The sequence below is a fragment of the Lutra lutra genome, chromosome 10 (assembly GCF_902655055.1).
Source record: "Lutra lutra chromosome 10, mLutLut1.2, whole genome shotgun sequence".
In the NCBI taxonomy this organism is placed as follows: Eukaryota; Metazoa; Chordata; class Mammalia; order Carnivora; family Mustelidae; genus Lutra; species Lutra lutra.
The window spans coordinates 58,556,669-58,578,725 of NC_062287.1; the positions used below are offsets into that span (position 1 = coordinate 58,556,669).

The 22,057-nt window shown below is 42.2% G+C and overlaps 1 protein-coding gene and 1 pseudogene across 1 annotated transcript; one reads left to right on the forward strand and one right to left on the reverse strand.

Annotated features, from left to right (window-relative positions):
- The first annotated feature begins 10,887 nt into the window (after nucleotides 1-10,887).
- LOC125079491 (olfactory receptor 52B4-like) lies at nucleotides 10,888-11,832 on the forward strand. The gene has a single exon (XM_047693122.1). The coding sequence runs from the start codon at nucleotides 10,888-10,890 to the stop codon at nucleotides 11,830-11,832; it is 945 nt and encodes a 314-aa protein (XP_047549078.1).
- Nucleotides 11,833-15,625: 3,793 nt separating this feature from the next.
- On the reverse strand, nucleotides 15,626-17,657 carry LOC125079715 (serine/threonine-protein kinase PLK1-like; annotated as a pseudogene).
- Between the last annotated feature and the right edge of the window lie 4,400 nt (nucleotides 17,658-22,057).

Consider the following 22,057-nt stretch of genomic DNA (forward strand, 5'->3'; position numbering starts at 1 on the left):
CGGCGTTGGCTGGACGGGGCGCCCTTGTTGGGTCACAGCTTTCGTGTGGCGTTTTGGACCAGTCGGTGGAGAAAGCCCTTTCCACCAGCTTCTGTTTGTCTGATTTTTAGGTATATACTCTCCACCAGGGAGGAGTCGAGCAAGAAAAAACATTTTTGGGAGGGAGGAGTCAAGATGGCGGAGAAGTAGTAGGCTGAGACTACTTCGGGTAGCGGGAGATCAGCTAAATAGCTTATCTAAGGATTGCAAACACCTGCAAATCCAACGGGAGATTGAAGAGAAGAAGAACAGCGGTTCCAGAAACAGAAAATCAACCACTTTCTGCAAGGTAGGACTGGCGGAGAAGTGAATCCAAAGCGACGGGAAGATAGACCGCGGGGGGAGGGGCCGGCTCCCGGCGAGCGGCGGAGCAACGGAGCAAAATCAGGACTTTTAAAAGTCTGTTCCGCTGAGGGACATCGCTCCAGAGGCTTAACTGGGGTGAAGCCCAGGCGGGGTAAGCGCGGCCTCAGGTCCCGCAGGGTCGCAGAAGGATCGGGGGTGTCTCAGTGTCGCAGAGCTTACCGGTATTCGAACGGGGAAGCCGGCTGCAGAGACAGAGCCGAGGAGTGACTCTCAGCTCAGGGTTGCCTTGGACCGGTCGCAGGCTCGGTCAGCTCGGAGCGCGGCCGGAGGCCAGGGTGACGAGAGTCATTTGGCACTGTTCTCTGAGGGCGCACTGAGGAGTGGGGCCCCGGCTCTCGGCTCCTCCGGGCCGGAGACCGGGAGGCCGCCATCTTTATTCCCGTCCTCCGGACTCTACGGAAAGCGCTCAGGGAACAAAAGCTTCCGAAAGCGAACCCGAGCAGATGACTCAGCGCGGCCCCGGGTAAGGGCGGTGCAACTCCGCCTGGGGCAAAGACGCTTGAGAATCACTACAACGGGCCCCTCCCCCAGAAGATCTACGGGAAACCCAGCCAGGACCAAGATCACCTACCAAGGAGAACGGCGGAATTCCAGAGGAGAAGAAAGCAAAGCACGGAACTCATGGCTTTCTCCCCATGATTTTTTAGCCTTGCAGTTAATTTAATTTTTTTTTCTTTTTCAATTTTTTTTCTTTTTCTCTTCTTCTGCTAAATTTTTTTTTAACTTTTACCGTTTTCTTTTTTTTAACGTTTTTTAAATAGTTTATCTAATATATATATATTTTTTCCTCTTTTTATATTTTTTTTTATCGGCTTTCTTTTTTTTAATAGTTTTTTTTTTCTTTCTTTCTGATCCCCTTTTTATCCCCTTTCTCCCCCCTCACAATTCAGGATCTCTTCTGATTTGGCTAAAGCATATTTTCCTGGGGTTGTTGCCACCCTTTTAGTATTTTACTTGCTCCTTCATAAACTCTTATCTGGACAAAATGACAAGGCGGAAAACTTCACAACAAAAAAAAGAACAAGAGGCAATACCAAAGGCTAGGGACCTAATCAATACAGACATTGGTAATATGTCAGATATAGAGTTCAGAATGATGATTCTCAAGGTTCTAGCCGGGCTTGAAAAAGGCATGGAAGATATTAAAGCAACCCTCTCGGGAGATATAAAAGCCCTTTCTGGAGAAATAAAAGAACTAAAATCTAACCAAGTTGAAATCAAAAAAGCTATTAATGAGGTGCAATCAAAAATGGAGGCTCTCACTGCTAGGATAAATGAGGCAGAAGAAAGAATTAGCGATATAGAAGACCAAATGACAGAGAATAAAGAAGCTGAGCAAAAGAGGGACAAACAGCTACTGGACCACGAGGGGAGAATTCGAGAGATAAGTGACACCATAAGACGAAACAACATTAGAATAATTGGGATTCCAGAAGAAGAGGAAACAGAGAGGGGAGCAGAAGGTATATTGGAGAGAATTATTGGAGAGAATTTCCCCAATATGGCAAAGGGAACAAGCATCAAAATCCAGGAGGTTCAGAGAACCCCCCTCAAAATCAATAAGAATAGGTCTACACCCCGTCACCTAATAGTAAAATTGACAAGTCTTAGTGACAAAGAAAAGATCCTGAAAGCAGCCCGGGAAAAGAAGTCTGTAACGTACAATGGTAAAAATATTAGATTGGCAGCAGACTTATCCACAGAGACCTGGCAGGCCAGAAAGAGCTGGCATGATATATTCAGAGTACTAAACGAGAAAAACATGCAGCCAAGAATACTATATCCAGCTAGGCTATCATTGAAAATAGACGGAGAGATTAAAAGCTTCCAGGACAAACAAAAACTGAAAGAATTTGCAAATACCAAACCAGCTCTACAGGAAATATTGAAAGGGGTCCTCTAAGCAAAGAGAGACCCTCAAAGTAGTAGATCAGAAAGAAACAGAGACAATATACAATAACAGTCACCTTACAGGCAATACAATGGCACTAAATTCATATCTCTCAATACTTACCCTGAATGTTAATGGGCTAAATGCCCCAATCAAAAGACACAGGGTATCAGAATGGATAAAAAAACAAAAACCATCTATATGTTGCCTACAAGAAACTCATCTTACACCCGAAGACACCTCCAGGTTTAAAGTGAGGGGGTGGAAAAGAATTTACCATGCTAATGGACATCAGAAGAAAGCAGGAGTAGCAATCCTTATATCAGATCAATTAGATTTTATGCCAAAGACTATAATAAGAGATGAGGAAGGACACTATATCATACTCAAAGGAACTGTCCAACAAGAAGATCTAACAATTTTAAATATCTATGCCCCTAACGTGGGAGCAGCCAACTATATAAACCAATTAATAACAAAATCAAAGAAACACATCGACAAGAATACAATCATAGTAGGGGATTTTAACACTCCCCTCACTGAAATGGACAGATCATCCAAGCAAAAGATCAACAAGGAAATCAAGGCCTTAAATGACACACTGGACCAGATGGACATCACAGATCTATTCAGAACATTTCATCCCAAAGCAACAGAATACACATTCTTCTCTAGTGCACATGGAACGTTCTCCAGAATAGATCACATTCTTGGTCCTAAATCAAGTCTCAACCGGTATCAAAAGATTGGGATCATTCCCTGCATATTTTCAGACCACAATGCTCTAAAGCTAGAACTCAATAACAAGAGGAAATTTGGAAAGAACCCAAATACATGGAGACTAAACAGCATCCTTCTAAAGAATGAATGGGTCAACCAGGAAATCAAAGAAGAATTGAAAAAAATTATGGAAACAAATGATAATGAAAACACAACAGTTCAGAATCTGTGGGACACAACAAAGGCAGTCCTGAGAGGAAAATATATAGCGGTACAAGCCTTTCTCAAGAAACAAGAAAGGTCTCAGGTACACAACCTAACCCTACACCTAAAGGAGCTGGAGAAAGAACAAGAAAGAAACCCTAAACCCAGCAGGAGAAGAGAAATCATAAAGATCAGAGCAGAAATCAATGAAATAGAAACCAAAAAAACGATAGAACAAATCAACGAAACTAGGAGCTGGTTCTTTGAAAGAATTAATAAGATTGATAAACCCCTGGCCAGACTTATCAAAAAGAAAAGAGAGAGGACCCAAATAAATAAAATCATGAATGAAAGAGGAGAGATCACAACGAACACCAAAGAAATACAGACAATTATAAGAACATACTATGAGCAACTCTACGCCAACAAATTGGACAATCTGGAAGAAATGGATGCATTCCTAGAGACATATAAACTACCACAACTGAACCAGGAAGAAATAGAAAGCCTGAACAGACCCATAACCAGTAAGGAGATTGAAACAGTCATCAAAAATCTCCAAACAAACAAAAGCCCAGGGCCTGACGGCTTCCCGGGGGAATTCTACCAAACATTTAAAGAAGAACTAATTCCTATTCTCCTGAAACTGTTCCAAAAAATAGCAATAGAAGGAAAACTTCCAAACTCATTTTATGAGGCCAGCATCACCTTGATCCCAAAACCAGACAAGGATCCCAACAAAAAAGAGAACTACAGACCAATATCCTTGATGAACACAGATGCGAAAATTCTCGCCAAAATACTAGCCAATAGGATTCAACAGTACATTAAAAGGATTATTCACCACGACCAAGTGGGATTTATTCCAGGGCTGCAAGGCTGGTTCAACATCCGCAAATCAATCAATGTGATACAACATATTAATAAAAGAAAGAACAAGAACCATATGATACTCTCCATAGATGCTGAAAAAGCATTTGACAAAGTACAGCATCCCTTCCTGATCAAAACTCTTCAAAGTGTAGGGATAGACGGCACATACCTCAATATTATCAAAGCCATCTATGAAAAACCCACCGCAAATATCATTCTCAATGGAGAAAAACTGAAAGCTTTTCCGCTAAGGTCAGGAACACGGCAGGGATGTCCGTTATCACCACTGCTATTCAACATAGTACTAGAAGTCCTAGCCTCAGCAATCAGACAACAAAAGGAAATTAAAGGCATCCAAATCGGCAAAGAAGAAGTCAAACTATCACTCTTCGCAGATGATATGATACTCTATGTGGAAAACCCAAAAGACTCCACTCCAAAACTGCTAGAACTTGTACAGGAATTCAGTAAAGTGTCAGGATATAAAATCAATGCACAGAAATCAGTTGCATTTCTCTACACCAACAACAAGACAGAAGAAAGAGCAATTAAGGAGTCCATCCCATTTACAATTGCACCCAAAACTATAAGATACCTAGGAATAAACCTAACCAAAGAGACTAAGAATCTATACTCAGAAAACTATAAAGTACTCATGAAAGAAATTGAGGAAGACACAAAGAAATGGAAAAATGTTCCATGCTCCTGGATTGGAAGAATAAATATTGTGAAAATGTCTATGCTACCTAAAGCAATCTACACATTTAATGCAATTCCTATCAAAATACCATCCATTTTTTTCAAAGAAATGGAACAAATAATCCTAAAATTTATATGGAACCAGAAAAGACCTGGAATAGCCAAAGGAATATTGAAAAAGAAAGCCAAAGTTGGTGGCATCACAATTCCGGACTTCAAGCTCTATTACAAAGCTGTCATCATCAAGACAGCATGGTACTGGCACAAAAACAGACACATAGATCAATGGAACAGAATAGAGAGCCCAGAAATGGACCCTCAACTCTATGGTCAACTCATCTTCGACAAAGCAGGAAAGAATGTCCAATGGAAAAAAGACAGCCTCTTCAATAAATGGTGTTGGGAAAATTGGACAGCCACATGCAGAAAAATGAAATTGGATCATTTCCTTACACCACACACGAAAATAGACTCAAAATGGATGAAGGATCTCAATGTGAGAAAGGAATCCATCAAAATCCTCGAGGAGAACACAGGCAGCAACCTCTTCGACGTCAGCCGCAGCAACATCTTCCTAGGAACATCACCAAAGGCAAGGGAAGCAAGGGCAAAAATGAACTTTTGGGATTTTATCAAGATCAAAAGCTTTTGCACAGCAAAGGAAACAGTGAACAAAACCAAAAGACAACTGACAGAATGGGAGAAGATATTTGCAAATGACATATCAGATAAAGGGCTAGTGTCCAAAATCTATAAAGAACTTAGCAAACTCAACACCCAAAGAACAAATAATCCAATCAAGAAATGGGCAGAGGACATGAACAGACATTTCTGCAAAGAAGACATCCAGATGGCCAACAGACACATGAAAAAGTGCTCCATATCACTCGGCATCAGGGAAATACAAATCAAAACCACCATGAGATATCACCTCACACCAGTCAGAATGGCTAAAATTAACAAGTCAGGAAATGACAGATGCTGGCGAGGATGCGGAGAAAGGGGAACCCTCCTACACTGTTGGTGGGAATGCAAGCTGGTGCAACCACTCTGGAAAACAGCATGGAGGTTCCTCAAAATGTTGAAAATAGAACTACCCTATGACCCAGCAATTGCACTGCTGGGTATTTACCCTAAAGATACAAACATAGTGATCCGAAGGGGCACGTGCACCCGAATGTTTATAGCAGCAATGTCTACAATAGCCAAACTATGGAAAGAACCTAGATGTCCATCTACAGACGAATGGATAAAGAAGATGTGGTATATATACACAATGGAATACTATGCAGCCATCAAAAGAAATGAAATCTTGCCATTTGCGACGACGTGGATGGAACTAGAGGGTATCATGCTTAGCGAAATAAGTCAATCGGAGAAAGACAACTATCATATGATCTCCCTGATATGAGGGAGAGGAGATGCAACATGGGGGGTCGAGGGGGTAGGAGAAGAGTAAATGAAACAAGATGGGATTGGGAGGGAGACAAACCATAAGTGACTCTTAATCTCACAAAACAAACTGAGGGTTGATGGGGGGAGGGGTTTGGGAGAGGGGGGTGGGTTATGGATATTGGGGAGGGTAGGTGCTATGGTGAGTGCTGTGAAGTGTGTAAACCTGGCGATTCGCAGACCTGTACCCCTGGGGATAAAAATATATGTTTATAAAGCTGTAAAAAAAAAAAAAAAAAAAAAAGAAAGAAAGAAAGGATGAATCCACAAGTTTTGTAGCAACATGGACGGGACTGGAAGAGATGATGCTGAGTGAAATAAGTCAAGCAGAGAGAGTCAATTATCATAGGGTTTCACTTATTTGTGGAGCATAACAAATAGCATGGAGGACAAGGGGAGATGGAGAGGAGAAGGGAGTTGAGGGAAATTGGAAGGGGAGGTGAACCATGAGAGACTATGGACTCTGAAAAACGATCTGAGAATTTTGAAGGGGTGGGGGGTGGGAGGTTGGGGGCACCAGGTGGTGGGTATTGTAGAGGGCACGGATTGCATGGAGCACTGGGTGTGGTGCAAAAATAATGAATACTGTTATGCTGAAAAAAATAAAAAAATTAAAAAAAAAGAAAAAAAAAAAAAAAAAAGAAAAAACATTTTTGGGAAACGAGGACGAGGGCCGGTAGTCCCCCAAGTCCAGACCTGGGGACACTGTTCTGGGTCCTTTGGGCACAGAACGTCATTGGGCGCTCACGTGGGTCCGCGAGGAAGTTCCTGGCACCACCTGTGTGTTGCAGATGAGGGAAGGAACGTTTATAACGGACTGCGGCACAAGGGATCTGTTAAAGGATAGGCAGCCAATAAACATTCAAAGTCAACTGTTGCCCGAGGGTCTGCGGGACTGAAGTCTGAGCACCACAGAGACCCCGAGCTGCTCGAACAGGAGAAGCCCCACCCGCGGCAGGGGACGCAGACCGGGCCAGGCCTCCTCTGACCTCAGCACGCGCGGACTGACTTTGCCTCTGGTTCCTTAACCTCTTACCCCTTGTTGTATCTTGTTTGCCGTGTGACTTCGTAGGAAGCCAAGTTTAATGTGTAGTGAAATGTCATTGAGTTTGGAATCCTGAACCTGCTTTCGCCTTGCTTTATGATTAAATAAAGCTGACATTGTGCACAGACACAGTTCGTACTGGCCTTTCTAGCACATTCGCGACAGTCCCCTCCCTGTGCCAACAGGAGAAGAGACATCCTTAACATGAGAGGCAAGAAATTTAGGGCCCAGAAATCTGTACGGACAACCTTTGCTACTTGGCACTAATCATCTACCCCAGCCCAAGTTCTGTTTAGAGTTCCTTACTAATTAAAGCGCCTGAATTTAGGCTTCCTTTATCCTGTCAATTCGTTAAGGATTTATTGTCTCTTTATATAAGAAGTATAAAAACTGCCAGCTTTGGTCATTTCTTTAGGCTGCAGTTTCATTATTGGGCTTCCGTGAAGCACATAATAAAACTGATTTTTTTTCTCTTGTTAATCTGTCTCGTGTCAATTTAATTCTTAGTCCAGCTGGAACACTTTGATCGGTAGAAAATAATTTTTTCTTCTCTTCACTAATATGATTTTTAGAAGAGCATCAAGTATGGAGAACTAGCTAGGATAAGACATGAATTGATATCAAAAGATGCTTTTTTTCTCCCCCCTGAAGGTGTGACTACTTTCTTCTTCCTGATTAAAAATAACAATGTACAAGATTGCTTTTATAATCAGTTAGAATATAAAGTTATTTCTGAGTTGGAAAAAGTTTACATCCTACATTCAGGATGAGGAAAACCAAATAGAGTTTCTTATAAAAGAATATAAACAAAGCATGAGAATTTTTTTTCCAGCAACCATAAATGTGGATTTTTGATGACCAAACACTAAGCAGAATGATACACTATGTAGGCAAATGAAAAAATTTGTCATGAATCTCAAGAATCTCATGTGACTTAAACAAATTATGCATGGATGTTTATGAACCCTTAGGAAAGAATGAAAATTCATTATTTATGGCTTCAAAATATGAATCTCATGACCAATCCTGGAATGAATATAATGAAATATCATTCTTTACATGAAAAACAAAAATTTGAAAATCGTCTTTGCATATATATTGATATTGCAGATTGAAAAATAACTTTACTATTCATTAATTCAATAGTCAATGCCAGGGTAGGTATTAAAAGAGGTCTGTAGCAAGGTTGGTTTAGCTGGGAGAGCTTTTTTGAGGTGAAATACCATAAACATGAACATTCAAAGTGAGATGGAGATTAGAGCAGGTGGGGAGGAATGGGCCAGAAGCTAGTCAGGAGAAGGCCAGGGAGGGGAATGGCACTTAGGGACCTGGGATCCAGGCCATTTGGAGGGCAAGGCTAATGGAGACAGCCATGTCCCCGGGGCCCTGATGTAAGCACTTCCCTCAAGAGTTGTCATGAAAGAGAATAAACAGCTCAGTGCCTGGCTCCCAACTAGCTAAATGTCATCTCCAGTCTCAGTAAGATCTGGTGAGTAAATTAGACATGTGTGTAGTGGGGCAAGTTCCAGGATCAAGGTAAGGATTGGGCTGGTGTCACATCCCAGGACTTTGCTGCATCAAGAGTGGTAATGACCAGAGCTACCAATCGGGTTGCTTACAGCAGAAGTGGAGGGGATGGTCTGGGAAGGGAGGTTTAGAGCACATGGGCAGCTGGGGTTAATGAAGCCTGCTCAAGAAAGAAGTAATCGAATGTGTGGCAAGTGCTCTAATGATTAGGTTAGACATGCGAAAACAGAAAAGATATGGACTTACTTTGAACCCTTCTTGGTAAACATGACAAGAGCCCAGAGAATGACTGGGATTTCTTCTAGGCTTCCCAAAGCAAGTCATGGGAAGCAGAGCAGGACATCTCAGGCAGGTGTGAGGAGGGAATTAGGAGGGAGGGGCACTGAATGGGACATTGAGGATGAACTTGTGTCAGACCAAAATCATCTTAATTTGGTCAGGAGACCAACTGAACAGGCAAATCCTCAGCCTTTGAGCTCCCTGCTTTCTCTCACTAGTTCTTATTAATGAAATGTCTTCAGGACACCTGGGTGGCTTAGTCATTTAAGTGACTGACACTTGATCTCAGCTCAGGTCTTGATCTCACGGTTGTGAGTTCAAGCCCCACATTGGGCTCCACCCTGGGTGTGGGGCCTACTTAAAAAAAAATTCAAAAAATAATTTTTTTCTGCTGCTCCCTTTCCCCAAACACATGACCATCACCAGTTTCTGAAATCTACCCCCTCTCCAACCCTGCCTTTATTGGTTTGTGTCTTCTACAGCCTCTTCCTTCTTGCCATTTTCTTCTTTCCCAATTAGGTCTGTGGGGGCACACACCTACTCTTACATCCCTCCAATGCCTCCCACTGCAGATCAGCTACCCTCACTGGAGAGAACCTTGTCACAGAGCAGCCATATGCTCTATAGGAGACAGTGCCCTGACCTAGGCCAGCTGAATGGACTCCTCTGTCTGGTGACTGTGATGGCAGAACACTCTCTCCTAGCACTTGGACGATGGAAATTGGAGCTGATTTTTTTTCCCCAGAAAGAAAAATCAGGGGCATGAGGAGGATAACTGGAATGGAAGAAATAATGTTCTTGAGTGTAAGATACTCCTAAGCTACTAAGCTAGATGTTTTAAGATACCCTTTTATAGGGGGAATTATTATTTGTGTCCAATTCTTCAGCCTATCTGCTTACAGATTTGATTTTCTCCTAAACTATGAAGGCAGAACTCAGGTAAATTCCCTTTTTTTCTGTTTCCCTAGTTTATAATATGGTGCTGAAAAATAGTTACTGCTTCCTGAATGACCAAGTGAATGAATGAATGTATACTAAGAACTAACTGATAAAATTTTCACCTGTAGAAAACCTCCCAAATGTCATGCACATCCCTTTCCAGCAATAATGCCTTATTTTCTGAATTCAGTCATTTCTGAACTTAGTTTCCTAAGGTGTGAGCATGAGTCCATCAATGTTACTTCTTTAAGGTCTGTTGACTCTCTCCACAAGTGAGCCGATAATGTGGTGAAGCCCGAGAGATTTCAAATCTCATTTCCTTCAGTTAGGCCAAATCTGCCTGTACAAACACCACCCTGCTTTCTTCAGTATTCCCTACACACAGCTAACTGGGGCTGAATAAACACTGTCCAATGAGCATGCCATACTTCGATTTGAATGCCCACATTTCCTTCACTTGCTTCCTGCCCTATTCATTCTTTTCCTTATGATGAACCACCTACTACAACGTCAAGTTCAAGAAACATCTTGTTACAGCCTTTCCAGATACATGTAATGATTTCCTTTGTGTATTCATAATCTTGTGTTTGTAGGAGAAATACATACAACAATGTGTTTTATTTGATTAGCTTGGGATATAAATTAGACTGTTAAATTAGACTATCACTCATTGAGGTAGATAATACGTCCTATTGACTTCTTATGTTTCTTATTGTTTGCATGTTCAGAGAAGATGGAGAGTATGAGATATGCCAAAAGCTCCTAGTGTCTTCACAAAGAATCTTGCAAGAAAATTTGTATTTTCAGCACTGTCTATGAATCCAATGTGATGTCTCCGGTAGTCTCCACAGGTATGATCTCCTTAAACCACACTGGTGTTAGCCACACAATCTTCCACTTCCTGGGCATCCCTGGGCTACAGGACCAGCACATGTGGATTTCCATCCCCTTCTTCATTTCCTATGTCATTGCCCTGCTTGGGAACAGCCTGCTCATCGGCATTATCCTCACAAGGCACAGCCTCCGGGAACCCATGTACCTCTTCCTCTGCATGCTGGCTGGAGCAGACCTCGTACTCTCCACATGCACCGTACCTCAGGCCTTGGCCATCTTCTGGTTCCATGCTGGGGAGATCTCCCTGGATCGCTGCATCACTCAGTTCTTCTTCATCCACTGCACCTTCATCTCTGAATCAGGGATCTTGCTGGTGATGGCGTTTGACCGCTACATTGCCATATGCTACCCCCTGAGATACACCACTATACTTACACATGCTCTGATTGGGAAAATCGGTGTGATCATCTTCCTGAGAAGTTATTGTATGATTTTCCCCATAATATTTCTTCTGAAAAGATTGACTTTCTGCCAAAATAATATTATTCCACACACCTATTGTGAACACATTGGTTTGGCCAAATATGCTTGTAATGACATTCGAGTGAACATCTGGTATGGACTTTTTGTCATCACGTCGACAGTGGTCTTAGATGTCCTATTAATTTTTGTTTCTTATGTGCTGATTCTCCATGCTGTCTTCCACATGCCTTCCCGAGATGCTCGCCACAAAGCTCTCAACACGTGTGGCTCCCATGTCTGCATCATCATCCTCTTTTATGGGCCTGCGATCTTTACAACCCTTACTCAGCGGTTTGGACGCCACATTCCACCTCATATCCACATCTTATTGGCTAATGTCTGCATTCTGGTTCCACCTATGCTGAATCCCATCATTTATGGGATTAAGACCAAGCAAATCCGGGAGGAGGTGTCTTACATACTTTTCCCAAAGCAGAAATAACTTTGGCAGAGGAATAGCATTTTCAGCATCTCTAGTTATCTACGATGTGATCTGTGGAAGCAGTGGGTGGAAACACTAGCAGTAAGTGGAAACACTAGGAAATAGCTCAGTGAATTCTGTTTTTGGAGCATGTTCATCAGGAAGGTGACAAGACTTGCATCTTCCACTGTCAAAGCAACAGAGAGAGCAGTGCCATTGACTGAGCTTGTTACCTCCTGAATGGAGTCTGTGGCTGGATATGTGAATTTCCAGAGTCATGTGTTCTTATCGGTAGCCTAATTTTTGGTAATGAATGAAATTAGGGAAGGAAAAATTCTTTCTCTATCCTTCAAGGTGCTCCAGCTGGACTAAGAATTAAACTGACATGAGACAGATTAAGAGGAAAAAAAAAACAAGGATTATTATGTGCACACAGAACCCCAATAATGAAATTGAGACCTAAAGAAATGACTGAGGCAGGAAGTTTTTAAACTTTTTAGAGAAAGAGACAATAAATTTTTGAGGAATTGACAGAATAAAGAAAACAGGGGTTTGGGAACTTAAATTAGTAGGGAATTCTAAGCAGAAATTTAGTCCGAGGTAGTAGATTAGGAAAAAAAAAAATAACAAGGTTTGTTTCTATGGTTTTCTCAACTTTCAAGTCCCTATCTTTGGTGATAAGGTTGTATTTTTACTTGGTACAGAGAGAGTATTCTTCATGTGGGAGATCTGTTTTCTGCTTTCAGGGGGCCAGTATGAGTCTGAGAGTCCTTGCATTGGCTTTTTCTTAAGTAACTTTTATTGAAAATAATTAATGTACCAAAGGGACACATTTTGAGGCAGACTGCCCTTGGCCCCTGTGAAATGAGAACAGTGAGTGCTCTGGTCTTGGAAGTTGTTAAGTTATTCCTCACTGTGTTTCTCATCCTGTGAAATAGCTTGTGATATTCCTGGACAATCACATAGAAAGGGACTAATATTTTGGTTACGCAGGGTGAATAACTTCTGGAAATCTTATGGACAGCATGGTGTATTGCATATTTAAAATTTGCTAAGAGATTTGATCTTCTTTTTAAATTTAATTTTATTTTTAAAATTTCTTTTCAGTGTACCAGAATTCATTGTGTATGTAAGAGATTTGATCTTAAGTGCTCTCACCCTCTCACAGGAATTACAGCTAGGAAAGGAAATGAATATGTTAATTAGCTTGATTTTGGTAATCATTTCACAGTATCAATATGTCAAAATGTCACATTGTGTACCCTAAATATGTATAATTTTTATTTGTCAGTTATACTTTAATAAAGCAGGAAAAAAAAGAAGTCACCTAAAATACAGCAATTAGATTTTTTTTTAATTTTTTTATTTTTATTTATTTATTTGACAGAGAGAGATCACAAGTAGACAGAGAGGCAGGCAGAGAGAGAGAGGGAAGCAGGTTCCCTGCTGAGCAGAGAGCCCGATGTGGGACTCGATCCCAGGACCCTGAGATCATGACCTGAGCCGAAGGCAGCGGGTTAACCCACTGAGCCACCCAGGCGCCCAGCAATTAGATTTGTTAATAATTTGGTATGTATGTGTCCATATATTTCTCTATGTATCTTTATTTGTTTAAAAATAATAAAAATATAAACATATTCATAAATGTCAATGGACATATATATAGTTATACTTTGAGAAAAGGTGGAATTTTTTTGTGTTCTTTTTTTTTTTTAAAGATTTTGCTTATTTATTTGATAGAGAGAGAGATCACAAGGTAGGCAGAGTGGCAGGCAGAGAGAGAGGGGGAAGCAGGCTCCCCGCTGAGCATAGAGCCCAATGTGGGGCTAGATCTCAGGACCCTGAGATCACGACCTGAGCCGATTGCAGAGGTTTAACCCATTGAGCCACCCAGGTGCCCCTTGATGTTCTTTAAAAAAAAAATCCATTTACCCCAACTCCCTTCTTCTAACTCCCCATGTCCTCCATGCTATTTGTTATGTTCCACAAATAAGTGAAACCATATAATAATTGACTCTCTCTGCTTGACTTATTTTACTCAGCATAATCTCTTCCAGTTGGAAGGGGAGGTGAACAATGAGAGACTATGGACTCTGAAAAACAATCTGAAGGGTTTGAAGAGATGGGGGGGGTGGGAGGTTGGGGGAACCAGGTGGTGGGTATTAGAGAGGGCACGGATTGCATGGTCCCTGGGTGTGGTACAAAAACAATGAATACTGTTATGCTGAAAAAAAAAAGATTTCAAGTAAAAAAAAAAATTAAAAATAGAGCTTCCCTATGACCCTGCCATTGCACTACTGGGTATTTACCCCAAAGATACAGATGTAATGAAAAGAAGGGCCATCTGTACCCCAATGTTTATAGCAGCAATGGCCACAGTCGCCAACCTGTGGAAAGAACCAAGATGCCCTTCAACGGACAAATGGATAAGGAAGATGTGGTCCATATACTCTATGGAGTATTATGCCTCCATCAGAAAGGATGAATACCCAACTTTTGTAGCAACATGGACAGGACTGAAAGGGATTATGCTGAGTGAAATAAGTCAAGCAGAGAGAGTCAATTATCATATGGTTTCACTTATTTGTGGAGCATAACAAATAGCATGGAGGACATGGGGAGATGGAGAAGAGAAGGGAGTTGAGGGAAATTGGAAGGGGAGGTGAACCATGAGAGACTATGGACTCTGAAAAACAATCTGAGGGTTTTGAAGGGGCGGGGGGTAGGAGGTTGGGGGATCCAGGTGGTGGGTATTGTAGAGGGCACGGATTGCATGGAGCACTGGGTGTGGTGAAAAAAAATGAATGCTGTTACGCTGAAAAAATAAAAAATTAAAAAAAAAAGGTGTGATAGCAAGAAAAAAATCCATTTAATTAACATATAGTGTATTATTAATTTCAGAGGTAGAGTTTAGGGATTCATCAGTTGCATATAACACCCAGTGCTCATTACATCATGTGCCCTCTGTAATGCCCATCACCCAGTTACCCTATCCTTTTACCCCCTGCCCTCCATCAACCCTCAGTTTCTTTCCTACAGTTAAGAGTCTCTTACGGTTTGTGTCCCTCTCCAGTTTGTCTTATTTTATTTTTCTCTCCCTTCACCCATGATCCTCTGTTTTGTTTAAGTTCCACATATGAATGAATTCATGTGATAATGATCTTTCTTGGAATGACTGACTTTTCTTGACATAATACCCTCTAGTTTCATCCACGTCATTGCAAATGGCAGGATTTCATTTTCTGATGGCTAATATTCATATCTATCTATCTATCTATCTATCTATCTCACCTCCTCTTTATCCATTCTTCTGTTGATGGACATCTGGACTCTTTCCATAGTTTGGCTATTGTGGACATTGCTGCTATAAACATTTGGGTGCACAGGCCCCTTGGGATCACTACATTTGTATCTTTGGGGTAAATACCCAGGAGTGCAATTGCTGGGTCATAGGGTAGCTCTATTTTCAACTTTTTGAGGACCCTTCATACTGTTTTCCAGAGTGGCTGCACCAGCTTGCATTCCCACCAGCAGTGCAGGAGGGTTCCCCCATGGACAAACTATTCTGTACTGTTTTCTGTACAATGCATACGGTGGGACTGAGGGGGAAGGGGGAAGAGGCCCTGGAACACACACTTGAACATGTACAAAAGTAACTTGACACTATGACACCCCACCAGCAAGAATGATGGAGCTCTCCCTCACCCCCAGCGCTGAGGGGCACATTCTAGAAAATGGCAGGAGGGGAGCTAACCAGTGCTGGCCAAGGTGCTGTGGGGGTGAGAAGGGGTGTGAGTCCACAGGGGAAGAGGGCCTATGAGTAGGCCCTCTTGAGCCAGTTGGCTGTTGAGCAGCAGCTCAGCAGCTTCTCAAGGATAGTGAGGGCGTGGCGGAGTGGCTGGCCAGCTCCTTGGGGCCTCCGTAGTCCTCCGGCAGGCTCAGACCCAGGGGTAGAAGTCCCGCCTCTCCTTGCTGTAGGTAATGGCTGCCAGCATCCTGCACAGGATGAGTTTGGTTTGGTCCTGGAACAAGCCGGTCTGCACACAGCTATTGCTGAGGTGTGATGGCGCTGCGGGTGCAAAACCAGGTGCACAGGGTAGGGTAGCCCAGCCGGCTGATCACCTTCCCCGGGTGTGATATTGGCGCCTGCCTTCAGCAAGAGCGAAGTGGTGCCACTATAGTGGTGCCATGTAGTTCAGGAAATACTTCAGGAGGCTGATCTTCATCAGGGAGCTGGGATGGGAGCTCACGGTGAGGTAGGACTCTGTGCCATCGCGCTCTGTGTCATTGTAGAGGATCAGGTAGTGTTGAGTCGTTGAAGAACACCCCCATGCCCTTGTCGCACAGCAGGTACCCGAGGCCATATTGTTCAAAGAGTCCATGCGCCTGCTGACCCAGAAGATGGGGATGTAGGCGGGATCCTCAGCCTCCTCTTGCATCACCAGCCCCCGCTCCAAGGGCTTGGACGCTTTGATGCTGTGTAGCTGTTGCAGCATGTCGCCAGGGGCAGTCAGCTGCCTCATTGGTCTCCCGGGCCACTGGATCCTCTTTTTCCCTCGGCCGCTTGGGCATGGAGTTCTCTGTGCTTTATTGAGGACTGTGAGAGGCTTCAGTTGCTGGGGTCCAGGCTGCTGAGAGCAATGGAAAACTGGTGTGCAGTGGTGAGACAGGTGATGGGGAGCCAGGCGGGGATGGAGCCAGAAGTAAAGAAGTCATCACTGAGCAGCTCATGAATGGTGGGGTGGGCAGTAAGGTCTGTCTGAAGCAGCCTCTGGATGAGGGAGGCGACAACAGGGTTGATGTGTTCGGAATACTGTAGTCATTCTTCTTGATCCAGAGGTATGTCTCTTTGAGGCACGAGGTCTCAAAACATGGTTTGCCCACTAACAATGTATACATGATACACCCAATGGACCACACGTCTACCTCCAAACGGTGCACTTTCTTGCTCAGTGCCTCAGGAGCTATGCAATTAGGAGTCCACCCAGGGACTTCTTGCATTCCCCATCATATTCCACTTTGGTTGCCAGTCCCAAATCCCCTATTTTCACCTCCAGATCCTCATTCAGGAAAAGGTTGCCCAGCTTGAGGTCCCGGTGTATAACAGTTTTGGTATAGGTATTGGTTTTGGTGCAGGTACTGGTAGCCGAGGACAATCTGTGGAAGGTGGTAGCAGGCTTCTGGCACAGTCATTGCTTTCCTCAGCTTGTGCAGCTCCAGGAGAGACCTCTGGCGGCAGAGCTCCAGCACCACAAATAGAAGTTGTTGGCCGTGAAAAAGCTGTGCAAGCCTACTACGTGCTGGTGGGCGAAGCTGTGTAAATGGATATCCCCATGGACATCTTCTGGTGCAGCTTGAGCAGCAACAACTTAGGCACAATCTTGCCTGCGCACACCTCCTTAGTGTCAGGGTCGGAGATCTTGAAACACTTAGCAAAGTCACCCTTCCCCAGACAGCGTCCTCACAGGCCTGTCCACTAGGACCTCCGGGATCTCTTTCAGAGATAGTAGCCATTGGGGGCAGCAGCTGTAACTCCCGCCGGGCTTTCCCTGGGTGGGCTGGTGCTGGTGCCAGCTTCCCTGCAGTTGCTGGAAATTTATGTTCCTGGAGTTGCTCCATGGACCTAGCAGGGTATGGGCAGTCTTGGCACCACTTCGCTCTACCTTTGTACGTTCCCCTTCTTTTCACTACATCTGTACCTTTGGGGCAAATACCTAGTAGTGCAATTGCTGGGTCCTAAGGTAGCTTTATTTTTAACACCTTGAGGAACCTCCATACTGTTTTCCAGAGTGGCTATACCAGCTTGCATTCCCACCAACATTGTAAGAGTTTCTCCTCATCCACATCCTTGCCAACATTTGTTGATTCCTGTTTTGTTAATTTTTGCCATTCTAAGTGGTGTAAGGTGGTATCTGGTTGTGATTTTGATTTGTATTTCCCTGATGGCTAGTTATGTTGAACACTTTTTCATGTGTCTGTTAGCCATTTGTGTGTCTTCTTTAGAGAAGTGTCTGTTCATGTCTTCTGCCCATTTTTTGACTGGGTTATTTGTTTTTTGAGTGTTGAGTTTGATACGTTCTTTATAGATCTTAGATACCAACCCTTTATCTGTAATGTCATTGGCAGATGACATTCCATGGGTTGCCTCTTAGTTTTGTTGACTGTTTCCTTTGCTGTGCAGAAGCTTTTTATCTTGATGAAATCAAGCAGAGAAAGACAATTATCATAGGATTTAACTCATATGTGGGACATAAGCAATAGTATGGAGGACCATAGAGGAAGGGATGGAAAACTGACGGGGGAGAAATCAGAGAGGGAGATGAACCATGAGAGACTATGGACCCTGAGAAACAAAGTGAGGGTTTTAGAGGGGAGGGGGGTGGGAGGATGGGGTAACAGGGTGATGGCTATTAAGGAGAGCACATGTGATGAGCGCTGGGTGTTATATGCAACTAATGGATCACTGAACACTAAATCAAAAACTGATGATGTACTATACAGTGGCTAACTGAACACAATATAAAAATAAAAATCTCAAAAAGAAGATGTGATACACACACACACACACACACACACGAGAATTGACTATTACTCTGCTATAAAAAAGAATGAAATCTTGCCATTTACAATGATGTGGATGGAGCTAGAGAGTATTATGCTAAGTCATTCAGAGAAAGTTTAATACAGTATGATTTCATTCATGTGGAATTTAAGAAACAAAACAAATGGTAGGGGGTGCTGGGAAGATGGTAGAGGAGTACGGGACCCTATTTTAACCAGTTCCCAGAATTTAGCTGGATATTTACTAAACCATTCTGATCACTCATGAAATCAGCTTGAGATATCAGAATATATATCTGAATCTCTACAAGCAGAAAAATGGCATTTTTCAAGAGCTGGAAAAAAGAATCCTAAAATGTGTATGGAACTAGCAAATACCCCAAATTATGAAAGAAATGTTAAAAAAGAAAAAAAAAAGTGGGGACATCATGTTGCCTGATTTCAAGTTATATTACAAAGCTGTGATCCCAAGACAGCATGATATTGAAACAAAAATAGACATATAGACCAATGGAACAGAATAGAGAGATCAAATACGGACCTTCAACTCTATGGTCAACTAATCTTCAACAAAGCAGGAAAAAATATCCAATGGAAAAAAGATAGTCCCTTCAAAAAATGGTGCTGGGAAAATTGGACGGCTATATACAGAAGAATGAAACTCGACCATTCTTTTATACCATATTCAAGGATAAACTCAAAAAGGACAAAAGACCTCAATGTGAGACAGGAATCCATCAGAATCCTAGAGGAGAACATAGGCAATAATCTCTCAACATCAGCCACAGCAATTTCTTTCAAGACATGTCTCCAAAGGCAAAAGAGTCAAAAGCGAAAATGAACTTTTGGGACTTCATCAATATAAACACCTTCTGCACAGCAAAGGAGACCATCAACAAAACAAAGAGGCAACCCACAGAATGGGAGAAGATATTCGTAAATGACACTACAGACAAAAGGCTGATGTCCAAGATTTATAAGGAACTTCTCAAACTCAACACTCAAAAAACAAATATTCTAGTCAAAAAATGGGCAGAAGACATGAACAGACACTTCTCCAAAGAAGACATACAAATGGCTAACAGACACATGAAAAAAATGTTCATCATCATTAGCCATTAGGGAGATTCAAATCAAAATGACATTGAGATACCACCTTACACCAGTTAGAATGGCAAAAATTAACAAAACAGGAAACAAACATTAGAGAGGATGTGGAGAAAGGGGAACTCTCTTACATTGTTGGTGGGAATGCAAGTTGGTGCAGCCACTTTGGAAAACAGTGTGGAGGTTCCTCCAAAATTCTTATGACCCAGGAATTGCATTACTAGGTATTTACCCCACAGGTACAGATGTAGTGAAAAGAAGGGGCACATACACCCCCAATATTCATAGTAGTAATGTCCACAATAGCTGAACTGTGGAAAGAGCAGATGCCCTTCAACACATGAATGGATAAAGAAGATGTAGTCCATATGTACAATGGAATATTCCTCAGCCATCAGAAAGGATGAATACCCACCATTTGCATTGGCATGGGTGGAACTGGAGAGGATTATGCTGAGTAAAATAAGTCAAGCAGAGAAAGACAATTATCATATGGTTTCTCTTATATGTGGAACATAAGGAATAGCATGGAGGATGTTGGGAGAAGGAAGGGAAAAATGAAGGGGGGTGGAAATCAGAGGGTGAGACGAACCATGAGAGACTATGGATTCCAAGAAACAAACTGAGGGCTTGTGGTGTCAGGGGGGATTGGTTAGCCTGGTGATGGGTAGTAAGGAGGGCTGGGAGTGCATGGAGCACTCGGTGTTATACACAAATGATGAATCATGGAACACTACATCAAAAACTAATGATGTACTGTAGGTGACCAACATAACATTCACACACACACAAAAAGAAACAAAACAAAAGAACATAGGGGAAAAAAGAGAGGAATACTAAAAAACAGACTCTTATCTATAGAGAATCAACTGACGGTTACCAGAAGGAAGGGGTGGGGAATGGGTGAAACAGGCGATTTCGTCATATACATCTTTTTATGTATAAATATGTATGTGTATATGTATAAATATGTATGAGGAGTGCTCTTGTGATGAGCATCAGCTGTTGTATGGACGTGTTGAATGACTACATTGTACGCCTGAAACCAATATTGCACTATATGTTAACTAACTGGAATTTAAGTAAAAACTTAAAAAAGCAGAAAAAAAATAAAATCGATCTCAGTTCTCTGCCTCGAAACTAATGTCCACACCTATATGTATGTTTGTGGAGTGCTGGTGGTAAGGTAAGTTCCTGGTAGTGTTTTCCTATTGATTCAGTGTCCTTTAAGATAAGTCCCTCAGCTGACAGTGGGTAGTCAGGGTCATGATTGGGAAAGGTGAGAAGGATCATTTGAGATTGTAGTTGTGACTAATGGGAACAAGTATTTGAGGTCTTCTTCTGAAGACAGGAATGTTTTGTCCAGTTGGTATTATTTTTGCCAGAAAATACATTTGGATTTTGGTCTGTTTGGGCAAGGTAAGGAATATGACAGGGAGAGAGGTGTAAAATGCTGTGGGTACTGAAAGGGAGTGATCACAGTGTTGGATTGCAAAAACCTAAGTGTACAAGAGGAGATGAAGAAAAGTAATGGGACTAGATTCAGTGGACTGTGGAATGATGGTTGGTTTAACAGCACCTATAGTTTAAAAGAAATGAATTAAAAAGATTGAAAAGTTGGAACTTTAAGATTGGTGAATATGCTTTTTCCTGTTGTGATCTAGTGGCAGAGTTCTGGATGTTATTATAGAAGTTGGTTTCTCTGGTAGTGTGTAGACCAAGGCAGTTGGGGAAGAGTCCAAACACTGAACATTGAGGGTGTTGGAGAGGTAACTTCTGCTGTTGCTACAGTTCCTAAGAAAGATGGGGGTGGTTGGGGGTAAGGAAGCCTGTGTGTCTGGCGCTGAAATCATTATTAGAAATCCTGGAGTGAGAAGAGTGGGGCTCTATCAGGTGTTAATAGATAAATAGGTAGGTAATATGTAGGTAAATATGGTGAGAGAATGTTTTCCAGGTGGCATGAACATCACTCGTGTTGGTGTTTTTACTAAAGGGAGGGGAGATTACGATTGGGAGTTGTAATTGTGACTCCCAGCATCTGTGCTCCACTATGAAGAGTGGGTATAAAGATTTGGATTCGCTAAGTTGGAGATACCACAGTGGTTTCTTGAGTAGGCAGCATGGTTTTAGTCAGGATGAAGAGGCAAGTGGAATGTTCACAAGTTGTTGAAGATGAAAAAACAACAGCACTGGATGCAGATTGCTAAGAGACTGGAATATAAATGTTACTATAGCAGTTAGTTAGGCTGGGAAGAGGGGCCTTGTCAATGAAAGTGGGCATATGGATGTCGATAAAGATGTATATGACAAATTTTTTATCTTGACTTGGGTGGTGTTTGCTCTATGATAAATAATTCATTAAGCAATTCATTTCTTTTGTTTTCTGTTTTTGTGTTTCTTTTCTATTTAATTTTAATTTATTTTATTATTTTTTATTATGTTATGTTAGTCACCATACAGTATGTCATCATCATTAGCCATCAGGGAAATTCAAATCAAAACAACATTGAGATACGACCTTATATCAGTTAGAATGGCAAAAATTAATAAGGCAGGAAACAATAAATGTTGGAGAGGA

What these genes read in the sequence shown, in the direction of transcription:
- LOC125079491 (XM_047693122.1), top strand. Translation starts at nt 10,888, where the DNA reads ATGATCTCCTTAAACCACACTGGTGTTAGCCACACAATCTTCCACTTC.